The 15,134-nt window shown below is 49.3% G+C and overlaps 1 protein-coding gene across 1 annotated transcript in view; it reads left to right on the forward strand.

Moving 5' to 3' along the window:
• The window catches only part of RFX8 (regulatory factor X8), a 57,083-nt gene extending 42,588 nt beyond the window's left edge, over positions 1-14,495 (forward strand). Inside the window, exons 9-15 of the mRNA XM_023618536.2 lie at positions 436-586; positions 2,318-2,376; positions 3,881-4,037; positions 5,357-5,451; positions 8,352-8,466; positions 10,347-10,660; positions 14,131-14,495. Coding sequence (XP_023474304.2) covers positions 436-586; positions 2,318-2,376; positions 3,881-4,037; positions 5,357-5,451; positions 8,352-8,466; positions 10,347-10,660; positions 14,131-14,307 — 1,068 coding nt within the window. The 3' untranslated portion in view covers positions 14,308-14,495. The remainder of the gene's footprint in view (positions 1-435; positions 587-2,317; positions 2,377-3,880; positions 4,038-5,356; positions 5,452-8,351; positions 8,467-10,346; positions 10,661-14,130) is intronic.
• Positions 14,496-15,134: the final 639 nt, after the last annotated feature.

A 15,134-nucleotide genomic window follows, 5' to 3' on the forward strand; every position in this document is an offset into this window, starting at 1 on the left:
TTATATTTTCACTACAGTGTCTGTGGCGAAAATGTGTTCTCTTTAAACTGATCATGAACCCTTACCTTTTATTTTATTATTTTTTAGGAAACAATGCAGTGCTTCTAAGTTTTTAGCACAAAGGTTGAAAACCGGAGGCTGGGTTCAGCCCTTAAATATTTTGTTTTGACCCACCTATCACTGGCCAAAAAACACAGTATAGTGTTTTTTAAAATTTTGAATCAGTTATTGCTATTTTAAAATTTTTGAAAAAATTCTAATTGCTGCCTCACCAGCCTGATGTCCTGCCCAGTGAGCAGTGGTGAGGGCTGTGTGGCACCTGCCCCCTCGGACCTCCTCTCTCTGAGTTTGTGGCACCCGTGACCCTTGGCCACTGGTAACTAACGGACGCCTGCACTGGCTGGCGGTCACGGTGTCTTGACACTTTCGTTGTAGGGAATTGAGGACATTCTCCTTCATGACTTTTTGGAAGATGTCTCTATTCAGTACCTGAAATCTGTCCGGTTATTTAGTAAGAAGTTTAAGCTGTGGCTACTTAATGCTTTGGAAGGTTTTCCAGCCCTCCTACAGATCTCCAAGCGCAAAGGTAGGTTTCTATGAAAGGAGGAAAGGAATTCTGGGAGAGTGGATGAAGTCTCTCGCTTTCAGACTGGGGTGCGACGTCCCATCTGTTGTGTCCCTCTTTTTCCCCTCATGCACTAAACTACAGTCCACAGGCCTGACCTCCTCAGATTTTCTGGCTTTTTCTTTAGTGCTGAGGATGGATTCTCATGCTGGTCCATCCATACCCTTTTACCTATTCCCCCTTTTGAATAATGGCATGGACGTTTGGGAGGTCCAGGGGGTTAGAGATGTAGGAAAGATGTGCTGACTGTCGTAAAGGCGAGGGCTAAGCTGGCGTGCCTTCCACCGCACCGGGCTCCCTCCTTCTGAAACCAGCTTCCCAGGGCAGCCCGCAGTTCCGGCTCCTTGCTCACTCAAGGCCGGCTGACTAGGGCAATAGCCTTCTGCCTCTTTGTGCTCTGTGTAGCCTCACGCTGGGAATTTGATCCCAGTTTGAGCCACTTGGAAATTTTCACATGGCCACACTGGGCCCACAGGCCTGTGTGGCTGCCAGTCAGGAAGGCGGCAGGGAGGCCGTGCTGCAGAGAGAAAGGGAGTCTGCGACTTGCTGTGAAAGGGGGTCCTTGAAAGGGGCAGAAGAAGACGCGCTCCGGTTTTCCGTGGCCACTTCCACACCTGTCCGAACTAAGCCCTCCGTCTCCCTCTTTCCCTCCTCTGGGCTACTTCAGTGGCTTCCTAGTTGATCATCTTGCCTCAACTGCCTCAGTCATGCTCTCCTTCCACACCCAGTGATCATTCTAAAACAGTGATTTGATCAGTTAACAAGCTTCCGTGGCCTTGATGCCCAGGGTCTGTCCCCTTTACTCACCATGCAAAGTCGTCCGCTGCTTGGCCTCTGGCCCCATCCCTGGCTCCATCCCTTGAGGGACCCCCACTGCTCTCCCACCAAGACAAGACTAGTTGTCCCCCCAGAAAGGCCCTTATTCCTGCTGCTGTCTGTGCCTAGACTGCCTCCCCCACCCCCATCCCCCAGACTAACTCCTACTTACGCGTTAAAGCCCAGATTGAAGGTCATCTTCTAAGTGAAGCTGTCCCTGACGCCTCCTCCCAGGCAGGCCTCTCGCTCCCCTGAACCCCTCACCTTCTTCTTCCCTGTGCTCTCACCTTGCCAGGGAGCACTCACCTGCAGTTGGGAAGTCGTTTGCATATCAGTGACCCATCCTCCGAGGGTGGGCCCCTGGGGGTGGTGGGTGTCCTCCTCTATTCAACTCTGCAGACACCCAGCCGACACTGCTGGAGCGAACGCTACCTGAGTGTGTCCTGTGACTATTTGTCAAATGCACAAATGAGAGCACCTCGCCTCTTTATGCTTCCTCTTTGCATCCTTCCTTTGCCACTGAGTGTTTCAGAGGAGAGCACTGTAGAAAGGAGAAAGGTGGGGGGACTCAGGGTTCCTGGGCACACCCCTAAACTCCTTTGAGCAGGCGTGTCCGATCCTGGGATTACATGATCTTTCTGGCTGGTGGGGTGGATTTTAGCCAAGTGGCCCCAGAACCTCCTCACCATTTGTGAGAGGGCCAGTGGGCAGTGGAAAGACCAGTATGCGCGGAGGCCTCACTGTGGAGGGCAGTGTGGAAGCTGCGCCTTCCTAGGCAAATGTGAGCGCCTTCTGTATGCGCCTCCCCCTCCCTGCTCCATTCGTAGAACTTGAGGTTATAGTACCAATAACGGCCATGTGTATTGCTCTCAACAGAAGTTACCGTGTTTGTCAAAAGACTGAGAAGAAAGACATACCTTTCCAACATGGCAAAGGTAGGTTTCAGCCGGCCAGACAGGCAGGAACACAGCAGGTCTCGCACTGAAGCACGAAGGCTGCAAGTGTCCCCTCAGAGCAGGCGGCAGCTCCCCTGGCAGGGAGGCCGTGTCCAGCCCCGGGAGGGCAGAGGGCAGACATGACAACCTTGCTGGCCACTGGCTGGGAAGGCCTGGTAGGCCTGAGGCTCTCAGCTAGAAGCCCATCCCTTCCTTCCTCCTAGGAAAGGTTCCAACCCCCAGGGCTGGCCCCGGGAAGGACAGAAAGCAGGGCGAGCAGGTCAACGTTGTATGGTACCAGAGGGAGGCCCCACGAGGTGCCCACCTGGCCCAGCCAGTGTTGGAGGTGAAGGGGAATCATAACAGAGCCGGGGACAGACAGGCAGACAAACCCCTCACCCTGTTTGTGGCCCTGTGAACTCCATGTGTCGGGGCCTCCAGATTCCCCAGCTCTGACATTCTCACTCCTGGGGGGACCGACCATGTACCGTCAGTGTTAGAGGAAGGTAGAGAGGGGCTGAAAAAAAGGTTCCATAAGGCTGGCACGTGGGCCACCAAGGAGTCACCAGATCGGGATGGAGCTGTGACCTCTGCTCAAATCAGTCCCAGCCCAGGGAGCCTCAGCCAGACTTCCATTTCCGCATCTCACCCTCCCGGCACAGACCTCTCCCTAGACTCCGAGCTCCCGAGGCAGTTTCTAGCGTATGCGCTCATGGCGCGTCTGGTTCCCCAGTGCTTTCCCATTCCTGGCTGGGTCAGCCAGTGATGCCCTGCAGCAAGACCCTCACACAACCCAACTCAAGTAGTAGGCTCGGGGTCTAGAGCTGGCCCTTGCTCTGAATTGTGTCTTCACACTTATTGTCACTTGGGAAAGTTCACTGACTGCCAAGAGTCCTCAGCCTCCTCCTCTGGAAAATGGAGGTGGCGTAGCACCTAGTCCTAGGGCTGGTGTGAGGACGACCACTGCTCATCCTATGAACTCCGAAAATGGAAGGCATTGAATTGGCCCCATTGGACAGCTGAGGAAATCAGCTCCCAGAGGCTAAATTCGTTGCCCAGGGCTCCCAAGAGGAAAGGACAGAGACATCTTCTGAATCCCCGCAGCCACTCTCCAGAACCGGCCAGCACTGTGGCTTCCTCAGAGCCACGCTTTCTCTGCAGAGCTGGGTCACCCATTGCTTTCCTCTCGAGCGTAGTTGAGGCTCGCTGAGTGAGGCACAGAGAATGAGAGACAGGGAGAGGAAGAGCTGTAGTGCCCAAGAGCCCCAGATGTCTGCCTGTGAGCAGAAGCGCTCAAAATGCTGATTTTCGGAGAGGCAGTTTTACAACGCATGAAATTCGAACATGTTAATGTCACTTAGGAGTCCATTTTACTGGGTAATACTCAAATCCGCTTTTCTTTCTCCTCAACGACAAAGAAGTCTTGGTAATTCAGAGAGGGAGGATTAGGCAAAAGTAAAATGACAAGATTTAACTAAAGATTATACTTCCGCGTTATCTTTAGACTATGAGAACGGTGTTGAAAAATAACCAGAGGGTCCACATCCTGAAGTCGGACGTACGTGCCATCATTAGTCAAGGCCTTCCGGATATTTCTAAGAAAGCCCTGCCGAGTAACCTGAGCTGCGTGGACGAGCTGGAGAAGAACACGGAGATGAAATGTAATCTTCCTTCTGCCGCTTGCTTTACCCTAGTGTTTGGGATAGATTTGGGGCTGGCATGGCCATCACTAATTTACAAATTTCTTAATAGAGGTAGAAGGTAATTTACTCTTTGATATTATAATTTATCTGCTCACACATCTCTTCCTGCGGGGCGAGGAATGCCCCAGGGAATGCTTTTCCAAGGCCTACCCAAGTGTCTGCGGGGCTGTGAGTGCTAATACATGTTTGTTGAGTGAATGAATGAACAGATGAGTGTGGTTGCTGCCTGACAACGTTTCTTTCTGGAGATCAGCCTGGCGTGTCTCCTTTGGGAAAAAACTTCTGCATCCATCTTGTACATGCACGTTCAACAGTGTCTCTTCTATCCTGTCTGAATTGGATTGAGTTAGCTCTCCACCTTGCAGATTCTTGCCCCTCCCAGGCCACTGGCTCCCCTAGAAATCTCAGATGCTGCCCAAGCCCGCTCATGCCCCTAGCCCAAGCCCAGGGAAATCCCGGATGGCATGAGGCTCTCCTAGGGGTCTGCCAGGCCGCTCCAGCCTGCCCAGGGCTCCTGTACTCCTGTTAGCATCCTTGTGTGCCCTTCCAAGAGGGCACAGGCCAGCAGGGAGACTGCATGTGGTAGCCACTGCTGACACTGGCAGGCAAATGCTTGAGGGGTACCTGGAAGATCCTCCAGATGCACGCTGACCAGCCTCGGCCAGGGCCACGGCACCTCAGTTTTCTAAACTCTGCTTGGTACGTGGCGGCACTCAGAGAGGGAAGCGGCCAAAAGCTGGTCTCTTCCTCTCTGTGCTGTCTGTGGAGGTGGAGGCCCCACGGCCCTCGGGCACACATGCCCGGGCTCCACCCCCCAGGTCTGTACACACTGAGTCTATAACACCAGGCAAGGCGCTCGGCCTCCCTCAGCGGCTTTGATGTTCACCATCGGCTAAAGGACATTAATAAACCACCTCTTTTGTGAAAACGGCAAGGACGGGTGAGGTCACGTCTGCATTGTGTGTTGAGCTCATCTGAGGCCAGGTTCAGTGTAATTACAAGGTGCAGTTATTATTTCAAAATATCTCTTCCCGTTTCAACAAGTGGCAAAGGTGGTTCCTAAGAGGCCAGCCCCTATGACTCTGCACTAGATGACCACAGGGGTGACAAATCCAGCCGTAGAATGCATCCTTTGTGTTCAAAATGAGCGCCAGGCCGCAGGGAATTCCTTTGAACTGCTGTTCAGATGTCACCCCTAGGGCACCTAGCATACAAATACCTACAGAAAAATTCTGCTACGGTGCTCCCAATCTTTGTGTGTGTGCGTGTTTTTATAGGTTTAAGCAGTTTGATTTCTTTGCTGGGGACGTCAACAGACCTCAATGTATTCCTGAATTGTGTGTCTTCAAATCTCCAAGCAATTGTCTTCCAGGTACAAAACCGTGATTTTTTTTAAAGGGAAGAAATGGGTGTTGATCATTTGAGCTATATTATAGCACCAAGTGTACATGACCTGGAGCAATGAAAAAGAGTTCTCTTGGCCAGAAATGTGTCAAGGCTGGTGGGGGTGTTAATGACAGGGAAGTGGTGTGTCACTCCTGTAGCAAGGCAGGAATCAGAGGCTGGTGCATCATGCAGATGTGCGTTTGTGGGTGGGCGAACATGTGCATGGGTGAGCACGTGCTCAGGAGAGTGTGTGTGTGCAAGTGAGCATGTATATGCAGGTGACTGTGCGTGAGCATGGATAAGCATGTGTGCAGGTGGGCACAGGTGAGCGTGTGCGTGCATAAAGAGAGATTGGATAGGAGGAGCCTTGACTGTGTGCAGGGAACAGGGGTTGCCTGGGTATTTGCAGAAATGTCCCAGTAAAGAGTCAGGCTTGATTTTGCAAAATCAAAAAATGAATTGGTTTTGGATGTGGGTGAATTTGGTCCTTCCGGTCAACATATCACTTGGGAGTTACCTCAGTATGGTCCTTGGCTTGATTGTCATCATCTTCTGCATCAGCTCTCACGCTTCACAGGCTGAGAGTGCTATCAGAGACAGCCACAGCACCCTTGCCCCAGTGGGCCCACAGTGCATGGATGGGTGGAAAGCCATGCATTAAAACTTAGACCAAAGCAAGGCAGCCCAGCACCTCCCACCCTTGAGGCACCGTCCTCTGAAGGCTGAGACCATTAGGAAAGGCCTTGATGAGGAAGGTAGGACTTAAACTGGGTGGATAGGATTAAAATAAGCTGAGAAAGGGAGACAGTGTTCACGAGAGAGAATGGCATGAGCAGAGTGAGCATATGGGAAAATGGAGGACCTATTTAGGGAAGAAGAAACAGACATCTCTGGAGTGGAGAGCAAAGACTTGGAGGGCTGATCCCAGAACGCAACTTGGGGCGCTCTCCTTTAAGCCTCCGGTCACATTTCTTTCTCTCCTGCTTCCTCCTCACCTGGCCTTGTCCGTATGCCTGTCCTCACAGTCAAGAAAGGGCAGAAATAACAACCGAGTCCACAAAGGGAGCATTGGGGTCGTGAACCTCATAGAGAGGAACCAGAAAACTCCTCAGGAAGGAGCTTGGAAGCTAGTTCCAACCCTTGGCAGGTGTCTGGTTCCATTCTTTCCTTCTTGGAAATAATCGTTTCGGATTCTGTATGGTTTTTATTCCTCCTCGTTGGTCTTCGGCAAAGCTTATTGATAACAGTGGAACGTGCTTAGAGCTGCATTGCGGAGACGTTAATTCATCTGATAGGTCGTCACTGATAGAAGCTTTCAATCCTCTGTTCTTTTTTGTGGACACTCGCTCAGCCTCTAACTGACCAAGATGAGCCCAGTGAGACCACTGATACCAACCCTGCCGTGAGCAGCCCGGCAGGCGCATCCCACGTTTTAGACCACGTTAACGCTACGTGCTTCCCAGGTCTCCATCATCATGTCTTCAGCCTTCACAAATGAGGCATGTTAGAAAAACGGAACTGCATGCCTTTGAAGGGCTTGTTTTTGTAAAACAGCTTGGCTGATTAAAAAACAGACCATTGTCAATAAAACACTCAGACGGTTAAAATGTAAACCCTCGGGCTTGTCCGAGATGACTAATGGCTCCAGCTGCCGGCACCTGGCATCACACTGGCTCGCACAGGGCAATGTTCATCCGTGTCATGGGTTTTGTTCTCCTGGTCCTTGTGTGGTTCAGGCCCAGAGTAATTTCTAAATGTAGGAAGCTGAAGTGCCACACTGGGGGCAGCGGAGGAATGCTCAGTACTGTGTATGGTTCACATCTGAACATTCGTGCAGAGAGCGCTGATGGCCCAGACCTACTTCTTGCGATGCTTTGAGAAAGTGTCCCTGTGTTTGGCGAACACCAGGGTTCCTCCTGAGAGTGCCCTTTCAGGTGGTCAGAAACACCAGCCCAGGAGGTCACAAGTTGTGGGGGGAGGATTCTGCGACTGAGGGGAGTTCACACGCACCCAAAGCCCAGGGCGACCCTTTGGTACCCGGAGGGCTTTCGATGGGAGCAGAAGGGCACAGAAGCAAAGGTAAGAAAGGGCCTTTCCTCGTCTAGCTAGTCTCTCCATCTCTTCCTCAGAGACTTGCGGTTGAGCTGGTGGGTGGTCCAAAGGGATATGACGAGACTTAGGAGGGGCTTCAGGGCCATTCATTCCAACATGTGCATGTGAAATTCATGAGACTCCATTGGTTTGTAATTCATTTAAGTGTGGTCCAAAGCTATGCTCAATCTAGGTGGATGGTTTCTTAGTCTGCATGCAAAGGCATCTCACCAGTACCCAGTTTAGTGCCACTCAGGCTGTCAGATGACCTCAGCTCCGCTGGACAGACAGGCAGGACCTTGTGGTCCTCAGATAATTTGCGTGGCACAGTGGCCAGCTTTGAGCTTTTTGAAATCAGCACCACCACTTGTCATTATTATGGGATTCTGTCCCACTTTTTCACAATATCCTACTTGGCAAGTGTAGAACAGCCGCTGACCCTCTCGATAGCGGCTGCCGGGGGCCGTCAGGAGGGCTCCCCTGCAGGGTTTCTCTGCCGCGCTTCACAAGCAACCTCCTTTTTAAAATTGTGTGGGATCATAAAAAGAGGTAGGCCAGTTTCCCGCCTCCTTCCTTCTCTCCATCAACTTCAAAGGGTTCTGCTCTGGAATCACCTCCCCAGGAGACGGAGCAAGATGGGAAATAGGCTCACGTGCCACTGCCTCCGTCATTTCCCCTTCCTCTTCTCTTTGGCCACTTGAAAATGTCCCTGCTCACAAATGCGTGCATTTGTAAACGTGCTGTTCTTGATTTTGTCATGAACCTCGGCATTTTTTTTTCACAAAAATGTAATAGCCAAGCAGAAGCAAAGAGGAGTTTATCGAACTGGCCGCCAGCTTCCAGCTAAGATGGAATTTTCTTCTCACCGCTGTGAGCAAAGCCATGACCCTCTGCCACAGAGACAGTTTCGGTGAGTCAGAGAATACAAAACATTTTGCATTCTACCTTTTAAAAATGTTATCATAGCTTAAGGATTTTCCATATTTCTATGTAGAATGTAGTCAGCTTCTTTTAACCTTTTTATGTAAAATATAACACAGACACAGAAAACCACAATCATCTTTCTCTTTTCTTTTTTCTTTTTTTTTTTTGGTGAGGAAGATTGTCCCTGAGCTAACATCTGTGCCAATCTTACTCTATTTTGTATGTGGGTCACCACCACGGTATAGCTTGAGGAGCAGTGTGTAGGTCCACACCTGGAATCCGAACGCACAAACCATGGGCCACCAAAGCGGAACATGTGAACTTAACCATACGCCACCAGGCTGGCCCCCATAATAATATTTTTTTAATGGCAACATGATAACCCATCAAACAGTTGGACCGTGCTTCACTTTCCTGTTCCGTCATTGTCAGATGTGTAGGAAGCCTCCAACGCGTCTGTTTGTGGATTGTGTGCATTGGGACATTTTGAGAATAGCACCGAGGGAGACAACTGAGATGGACAAAAAATGGGTTCTGTGGGGCTCCCATGCTTACCTGTCAGGAGCAACAATTGAGAAAGTCGCCATGGTATGCAGGTGGTGGAAAGTGAGGTAGTATCCATTTTGCAAACGTTCTGGTCAGATAGGTGGTCCTTCTCTGTGGGACAGGGTCCCATCTGTCACGTCTGTGCCACAGATGCAGTGTAGGAGAGTATAGAAAGGACAGTTCACCACTGAGCCCTCAGCCCCATGGAAGGGATCGTTCATTTCAACAGATCTTTACCGTGTCCCTACGTAGTCTCAGGCACCTTCCTGGGCATTGGGCATACAGCAGTGGACAGACAGACAGTCTCCACCCCTCTGAGCTTACACGCTAATGAGTGTGAGTATTCCCTGCTCCAGAGGGCTGCCAGACACCCTCACAGCAGGTAGGCAGAAGATGGAAGAGAAGACAAGCTCTATTCTAGATCAGTTTTGCAAATACTCTGGAGCTCTTTTGAGGTTGCTGCTGTAAGCTAGGTATAGGCAACACCCATTTCTAATGAGGCCCTCCCTTTCATGAAGTCCAAAATGGCTCTGCTTTATGCCATTGCTCTTCCAGAGCAAAGTGATAGAGCAGAGTTCATGTGCAATTGCAGAAAGAAATCCAGCCCTGTAGTGGTTGCTGCCCACCCCGACGCCCCCAATCCCTCTGCCTCTACCCTCTTTGGACCTCCATACGAAGTCAGAGTATTCATACCAGCACTTTTTCCTGTTGACGTGAACCATGGTTTCACAAGGTTAAATAGGCCAGGAGTGTCCAGCTGAGTCACGTGCCCTTCTGTCTCCCATGCACAATCTCCCTAGTGACAGTCCTTGCATGCCCACGTGAGAGAAAGTCTCTGAGTGCTGAGCACCAGCCAGCCTCCCTGCCCCACCTCCCTCCCCAGGAGATGCAGCGGCACAGACCGTGACAGGGGAAAGGCTGTCCGCACTTGGCCTCCGCGTCTCCTCCCAGCCTCTCCCTTACTCTCCGCCTGCCAACCCCGGGAGGCTGAGGGCACACGCTCCAGCTCTGCGAGGCACCCATTTTTCTGTAGGGTTTGCTTTCTCCCATCTCACACTAGATGAGTTCTAAGTTCCCTTTCCTGGCTCTGGCTATTTCGCTCTCTGTGCTTTCTGTCCAGAAGCCGCCTCTGGACAGGGCTCTCTGGGTCTGGAACGCCGCATGGTGATGGGCCCTGCCCAGGACGCCCCAGGAGCAGCTGGAGAAGCGTGGCTCTCATACACAGGAGTTAAAAGCCCCAGAAAAGTTGTTCGCTTCGCAGTGATCTGTTTGTCCATCTGTCTATCTAATTATTCCTTTCTGGTTGTTATTTAAATGTAGGCTCCTGGCATCTGTTTCATTTGCTGCTTCTGGAATATGTGATCCATATTCTCCAGTCGTGCATAGAAGAGGAAGAGGAGGACAACGTGGGAAACTTTAAGGAAATGCTCCCAGATGACCAGTCTCTCGTCCAGCCAGACGAGGCAATTGTCCACCCTCCAGATTCTTTACCAACTCAAGACTATGAAAGTCCAAGTGTGGATCCACCCTGGGTGTCGCTGAAACACATGAGCCAGAGCCGAAGTCCCGTGGGTGTGAGCAGTGTGGCTCTCAGTGTCCTGGGCTTCCTGGTCGACACTGCCACGGGCAATAAGGTACAGACACGGGGGCCCCAGCTTCCGTCTGCACAGCTTTTTAAGGGCAATAAGAACTACCAGGTGGTTGGGAAGCCCATAGAGATCACATGGTCCAAACAGTGATACAGGATTCTGGGTTCATCTTTGCTCTAGGTGATTTTTCTGGAAGTGATGATAGTAGCTTATCTGTTGACCGCTGATTGGCTCAGGTTTGTGGTGCACTGACATATGCTGGCATGGTTAGAGATGGGGAATATTTGGATGGCCTGGGTCTGGCCTTCCCAGAGCTTACCTGGCGCTGTTAGACTCACTGAACATAGATCACCACAAGCCACTAAATGGAGTGGTATGCACGGAAAATGCCTCTGGCATTCAAAAAAGAAATGTTGAATAGTCTGAATAAAAAGGATTTTTAAAAGATAGAATCGGGGTACATCTTGAAAGATATAAAAATAGGAATTGCTATTTATCTAACACCTACTATATAGCCTTTATATACATTATCTTGAAACCATACAATACTGCAGAGTACCCGTTCTCGTCATTTTCATGCCATAGATAAGGAAACTGAGGCTCAGAGAAGCTATGTGACTTGCACTAAGTCACACAGCAAGTAAATAGTGGAACAGAGACTAGAGCCCTGGGCTGCTTGATCTCAAGTCCATTTTTCTCCTGCAACACTAGATCAGAGAAGGGTGGTCCATGCCCCCCCCCGAGGGAAGGAGGACACAAGAGGGCAGAGATGGGGCCTTGAACGCCGGGAACAGGAGTGAGACTGATGCAGGAAGGAACTGAAACTCCTTGGTGATGCAGACGGGGGGGAGTGGGCTGGCTTAAAAAAATCTTGACAACAATTGTCTTAGTACCAATTTCTAGAACTTGTGTATGCATGTTCGGAAGTCTAGCCACTATGTAAGCGCAGTATTTCTTTTGTACCCACGAGTCCCCCTATTGAGTAGATGAGGAGCTGTGCTTAGCAGGGGACCATTAAAAGCAGGGGCATTGCTCTCGCCTTGTGTTCATAGTGGTCCTACCCATGGGAATGAGTCACAGCCTGAACTGTTCATGGCCTACAATCCTCAAAATTACCAGAACTTTCCGGGGACGTTTCCTTCTCGAACAAACCCTCATTCCAAGTTCTCCAGAGCGCAGAGAACCTGGCCAATGAGGCATGAAATAGTGAAATACTGGCCCCAAATCAGGGGCCCAATGGGGCAAGGGTGGGGGAAGTGGGACACCTTAGAAGAGGAGCAGCTGGTGCAGCGCAGGCACCATTCACAAGCTGGTGTTTCAGGGCTGATGGCCCTCAGGGCCGAAGGCCCAGTCAATCTGAAAAAAGAACTGGTTGGCCAGGCTGTGCCCAGGAGAGTGTCTGTCCCTGCTCCCTGACCCTCTGGAGAGAATACCCCATCCTGACAACAGGGCCCTGCAAGGGCTGTCCCGTGGGGAGCTCACCTGAGCACAGTCTGGAGCACACCGTGGAGCCCTAACAGGACAAGCGTCTGTGCTGGACGCTCAGCTCAGCTCCAGGTGTGCAGATCTCTCCGCTCTCTGGTGGGGCGAGAGCTAGGACTGTGGACAAGTGGACATGCCCCTTGGTCACCAAGTTAACCAGGAGTAAACTTCTGCCTCTTCAGCCACCGTTGGAAGCAGGTGGAGAGCAGACACTGACGGGCTCCCTGTGCTGGGCATTTAAATTCGTCATTTCAGCAACCCAGTGAGATGGTGTTCTCGTTGCCCCCATTTCACAGAGGGAATAACTGAGGCTGATGAGGGGTTGAGTAATGTTCCCAAGGTCACCTTGCTGATTCTTGGCAGAGCAGGGATTCAAACCTCCTAGACCTCCTTCCAAGACTGTCCTTTCCCAGCACCCTCTCCCAGAGGGTACTACCATGTGCTTTAATTCCAAAAGTGGCGAGTGGGGAGTAAATTAAAAATACCTTCCACTCTGATGACTTGGGGAAATAAATGGGCAGTTCTGGCACATGAGTTCCTGGGTTCAGATTCCACACCTCCCACTTCTTAGCTGAGAACCTTGGGCAAGTTGCTGGATTTATCTGTTCCTCAGTTTCCTTATCTACAAAAGGGGAATAATAATCTCCAATTTCATAGCATTGTTATGCGGTTTAAATAAGTTAATTGTTGTAAAATTCTTAGAACATAGTAAGTACCCATAGCCACCAGTCAGCGTCGTTATTTCTCCCACAAAACCTCCTAATCTGAGCGCTTTCCTGTAAATTCTCCACACGAGCCCCTGCCAACTCTGAAGTTCATTGTAACGGGGCTTGACCTGTGTTTCATTGGTGGAAACAGTACAGAAGGTATTAAGTACTTAATTGGACTACATAACAAAGCAATACAAGCAGAAGAATATCAGATAATCCAAGGTAATATGCCTTGGAGATTAATTAACCTGCCTCTGCTCGCGCGTGCCTGCTGAATTAGCTATAATGGCTTCAACAGCCCAGCACCGAAGGTGACGCGCATCTAATTCCCCTCAAATTCATTATTGAGCATTTGTGCGCATCATCAACAAAAAGCCAGCCCCTCTGTGGCCCATCTGCATTCCTCTGCCCCCAGTTACCGCCCCATTCAGCTGCACACCTGTGTCAGCCTCCTCTGAACAATTTCGCGCCGCCCTGCACCTCCCGTAACCACTGAGGTCGGCATTCGGAGTTGTCTCCATCTGTAGCTCTCCTGCCCTCTAGCAACACTCAAATAGGAAGACGCCAAGGCGTGTTGAAGAATTAAGTAAAAAATTATACTGATGTGAAAGAATATGCTTTTAAAAATTATGCTGCGCAGTTTTCACTTTAGGCCGTGTACTCAAGGATTAAAGTATAGCAAGATGATTAAAAACTGACTGACTCTTCAACTTTAGGGTAAAGGTGAAGACAGTTTTTTTGAGAGAAGAAAAACATGTTTTCATTGAGTCGAATTTAGAGAGAAAGGGTGAGAAACGTACTTTAGTTATTCTTGCATTTGAGGTTACCTTGTGCACATCTTTGTCAAAACCTATTAGCTTGTGGGGAGTTTTTTGATGAAATCAGACCCAGAAAATAGATCTCTATCAGTTTGAAAGTAATCGTGTCCAAGGATTTGCCAATCTCCCGAGTACCCTGGGAGCTAAGGGAAGAATGGCATGTTATCCGTGTTTCTCTGGTAGGAAGACTTGCTTAGACAAGTCAGATGCCTTACCTCAGACCTGGCGCTTAAGCTGACATCAGAATCTGCGAATCTCTCAAAGTTATTCCTACTCAGTCAAGTGTCAGTTCAACCAGTGACTGTGTTCATAGATTTTCCCTCCTTATCTACTGGTCTGTTTGATGGATGGTGGAGGGGGGTTTTTGTAGGAACTCGAACCAACGATGTCAGCTCAGAACTGAAGAATTAGAAGAACGAGCAGAGTTCATGTGGTAGGTCCTGCAACAGGGAATAGTACAACGTGCTCTTTTTCTCTTTTCCTTTTCAACGTTCCTCCCTTGCAGCTTATCCAGGTGTCATTGGAAGACAGAGCCACCGAGAGCACGGTCAAACTCAGCCTTCCTCTGGGACAGGAGGCCCTGGTGACCCTGGAAGATGGACAAAAATTTGTGATTCAGATATCTGATGTACCCCAAAGCTCTGAACATATTTCTTTCGGGGAAAGCAATGCTGATACGTAAGATTATTTATTTGAATAGGACATGGAAATGTATAGATTTTCATTCTTAAAAATATATTAAATGCTAAAGCTTTTGTATTCAGAAGAAAGATTTTATGTACATAATAGATGTAGCCTTGTCTATTTTATGTTTAGATATATTTCAAGGAGTTGGTTTTGATGAAACGTATAAACTGATTTGGAGAATAATTTTTGCCTCTGTTGCTTTTCTTTGGGGCTTTCCAAGAATTTCTCTTTGGGGACTTAAAGAGCAATTTGAGATAGCTCGTTGGGAGTAAAGAAACGGATAAATCTCCAGAGAAAGATAAAGTTTGAAGAATACAAACTGGTACTAGCAGGAAAAGGCCAATGGTGATATTTTTCTTCCCCTTGGTGGTACCCCAATCAAAACAGAATTTGTAGAAAGATCCCCTCAGGCAGTGAGGAGCAGAAGGAAATTCAATTTGATGGCGCTGTTGGACGTGCTCATGGATCCATTAAGCATCCCCACTTTCTCTGGTTCGCCACCGCAGCTCTCTGAAAGCGAGCTTGAATTTTGAATCCCACAGTGTCTGCGACAAATGAGGATGTCCTTCTTTGAATTCCTTTTTATTCCTCCCTTTGCAGGAAAATCCTAAAAAAATATTGAAACTAAGAATAGATCATTGTTAAACCAGATTCATTTTTATGTAACTGGTTATAATATTTAAAAGGAATTTAACAATTCATGCTTAGCATGATTTCTGGTCTAAGTAGAAATGTTAGAGAATACTTTATTGAGCTCCTATTACATAAGAAATGAATTAAATTTTCCTAAATGCTTGGAAATTTTAAAGAAACATAAGAACT

This window comes from Equus caballus, chromosome 15 (assembly GCF_041296265.1).
Source record: "Equus caballus isolate H_3958 breed thoroughbred chromosome 15, TB-T2T, whole genome shotgun sequence".
NCBI lineage: Eukaryota > Metazoa > Chordata > Mammalia > Perissodactyla > Equidae > Equus > Equus caballus.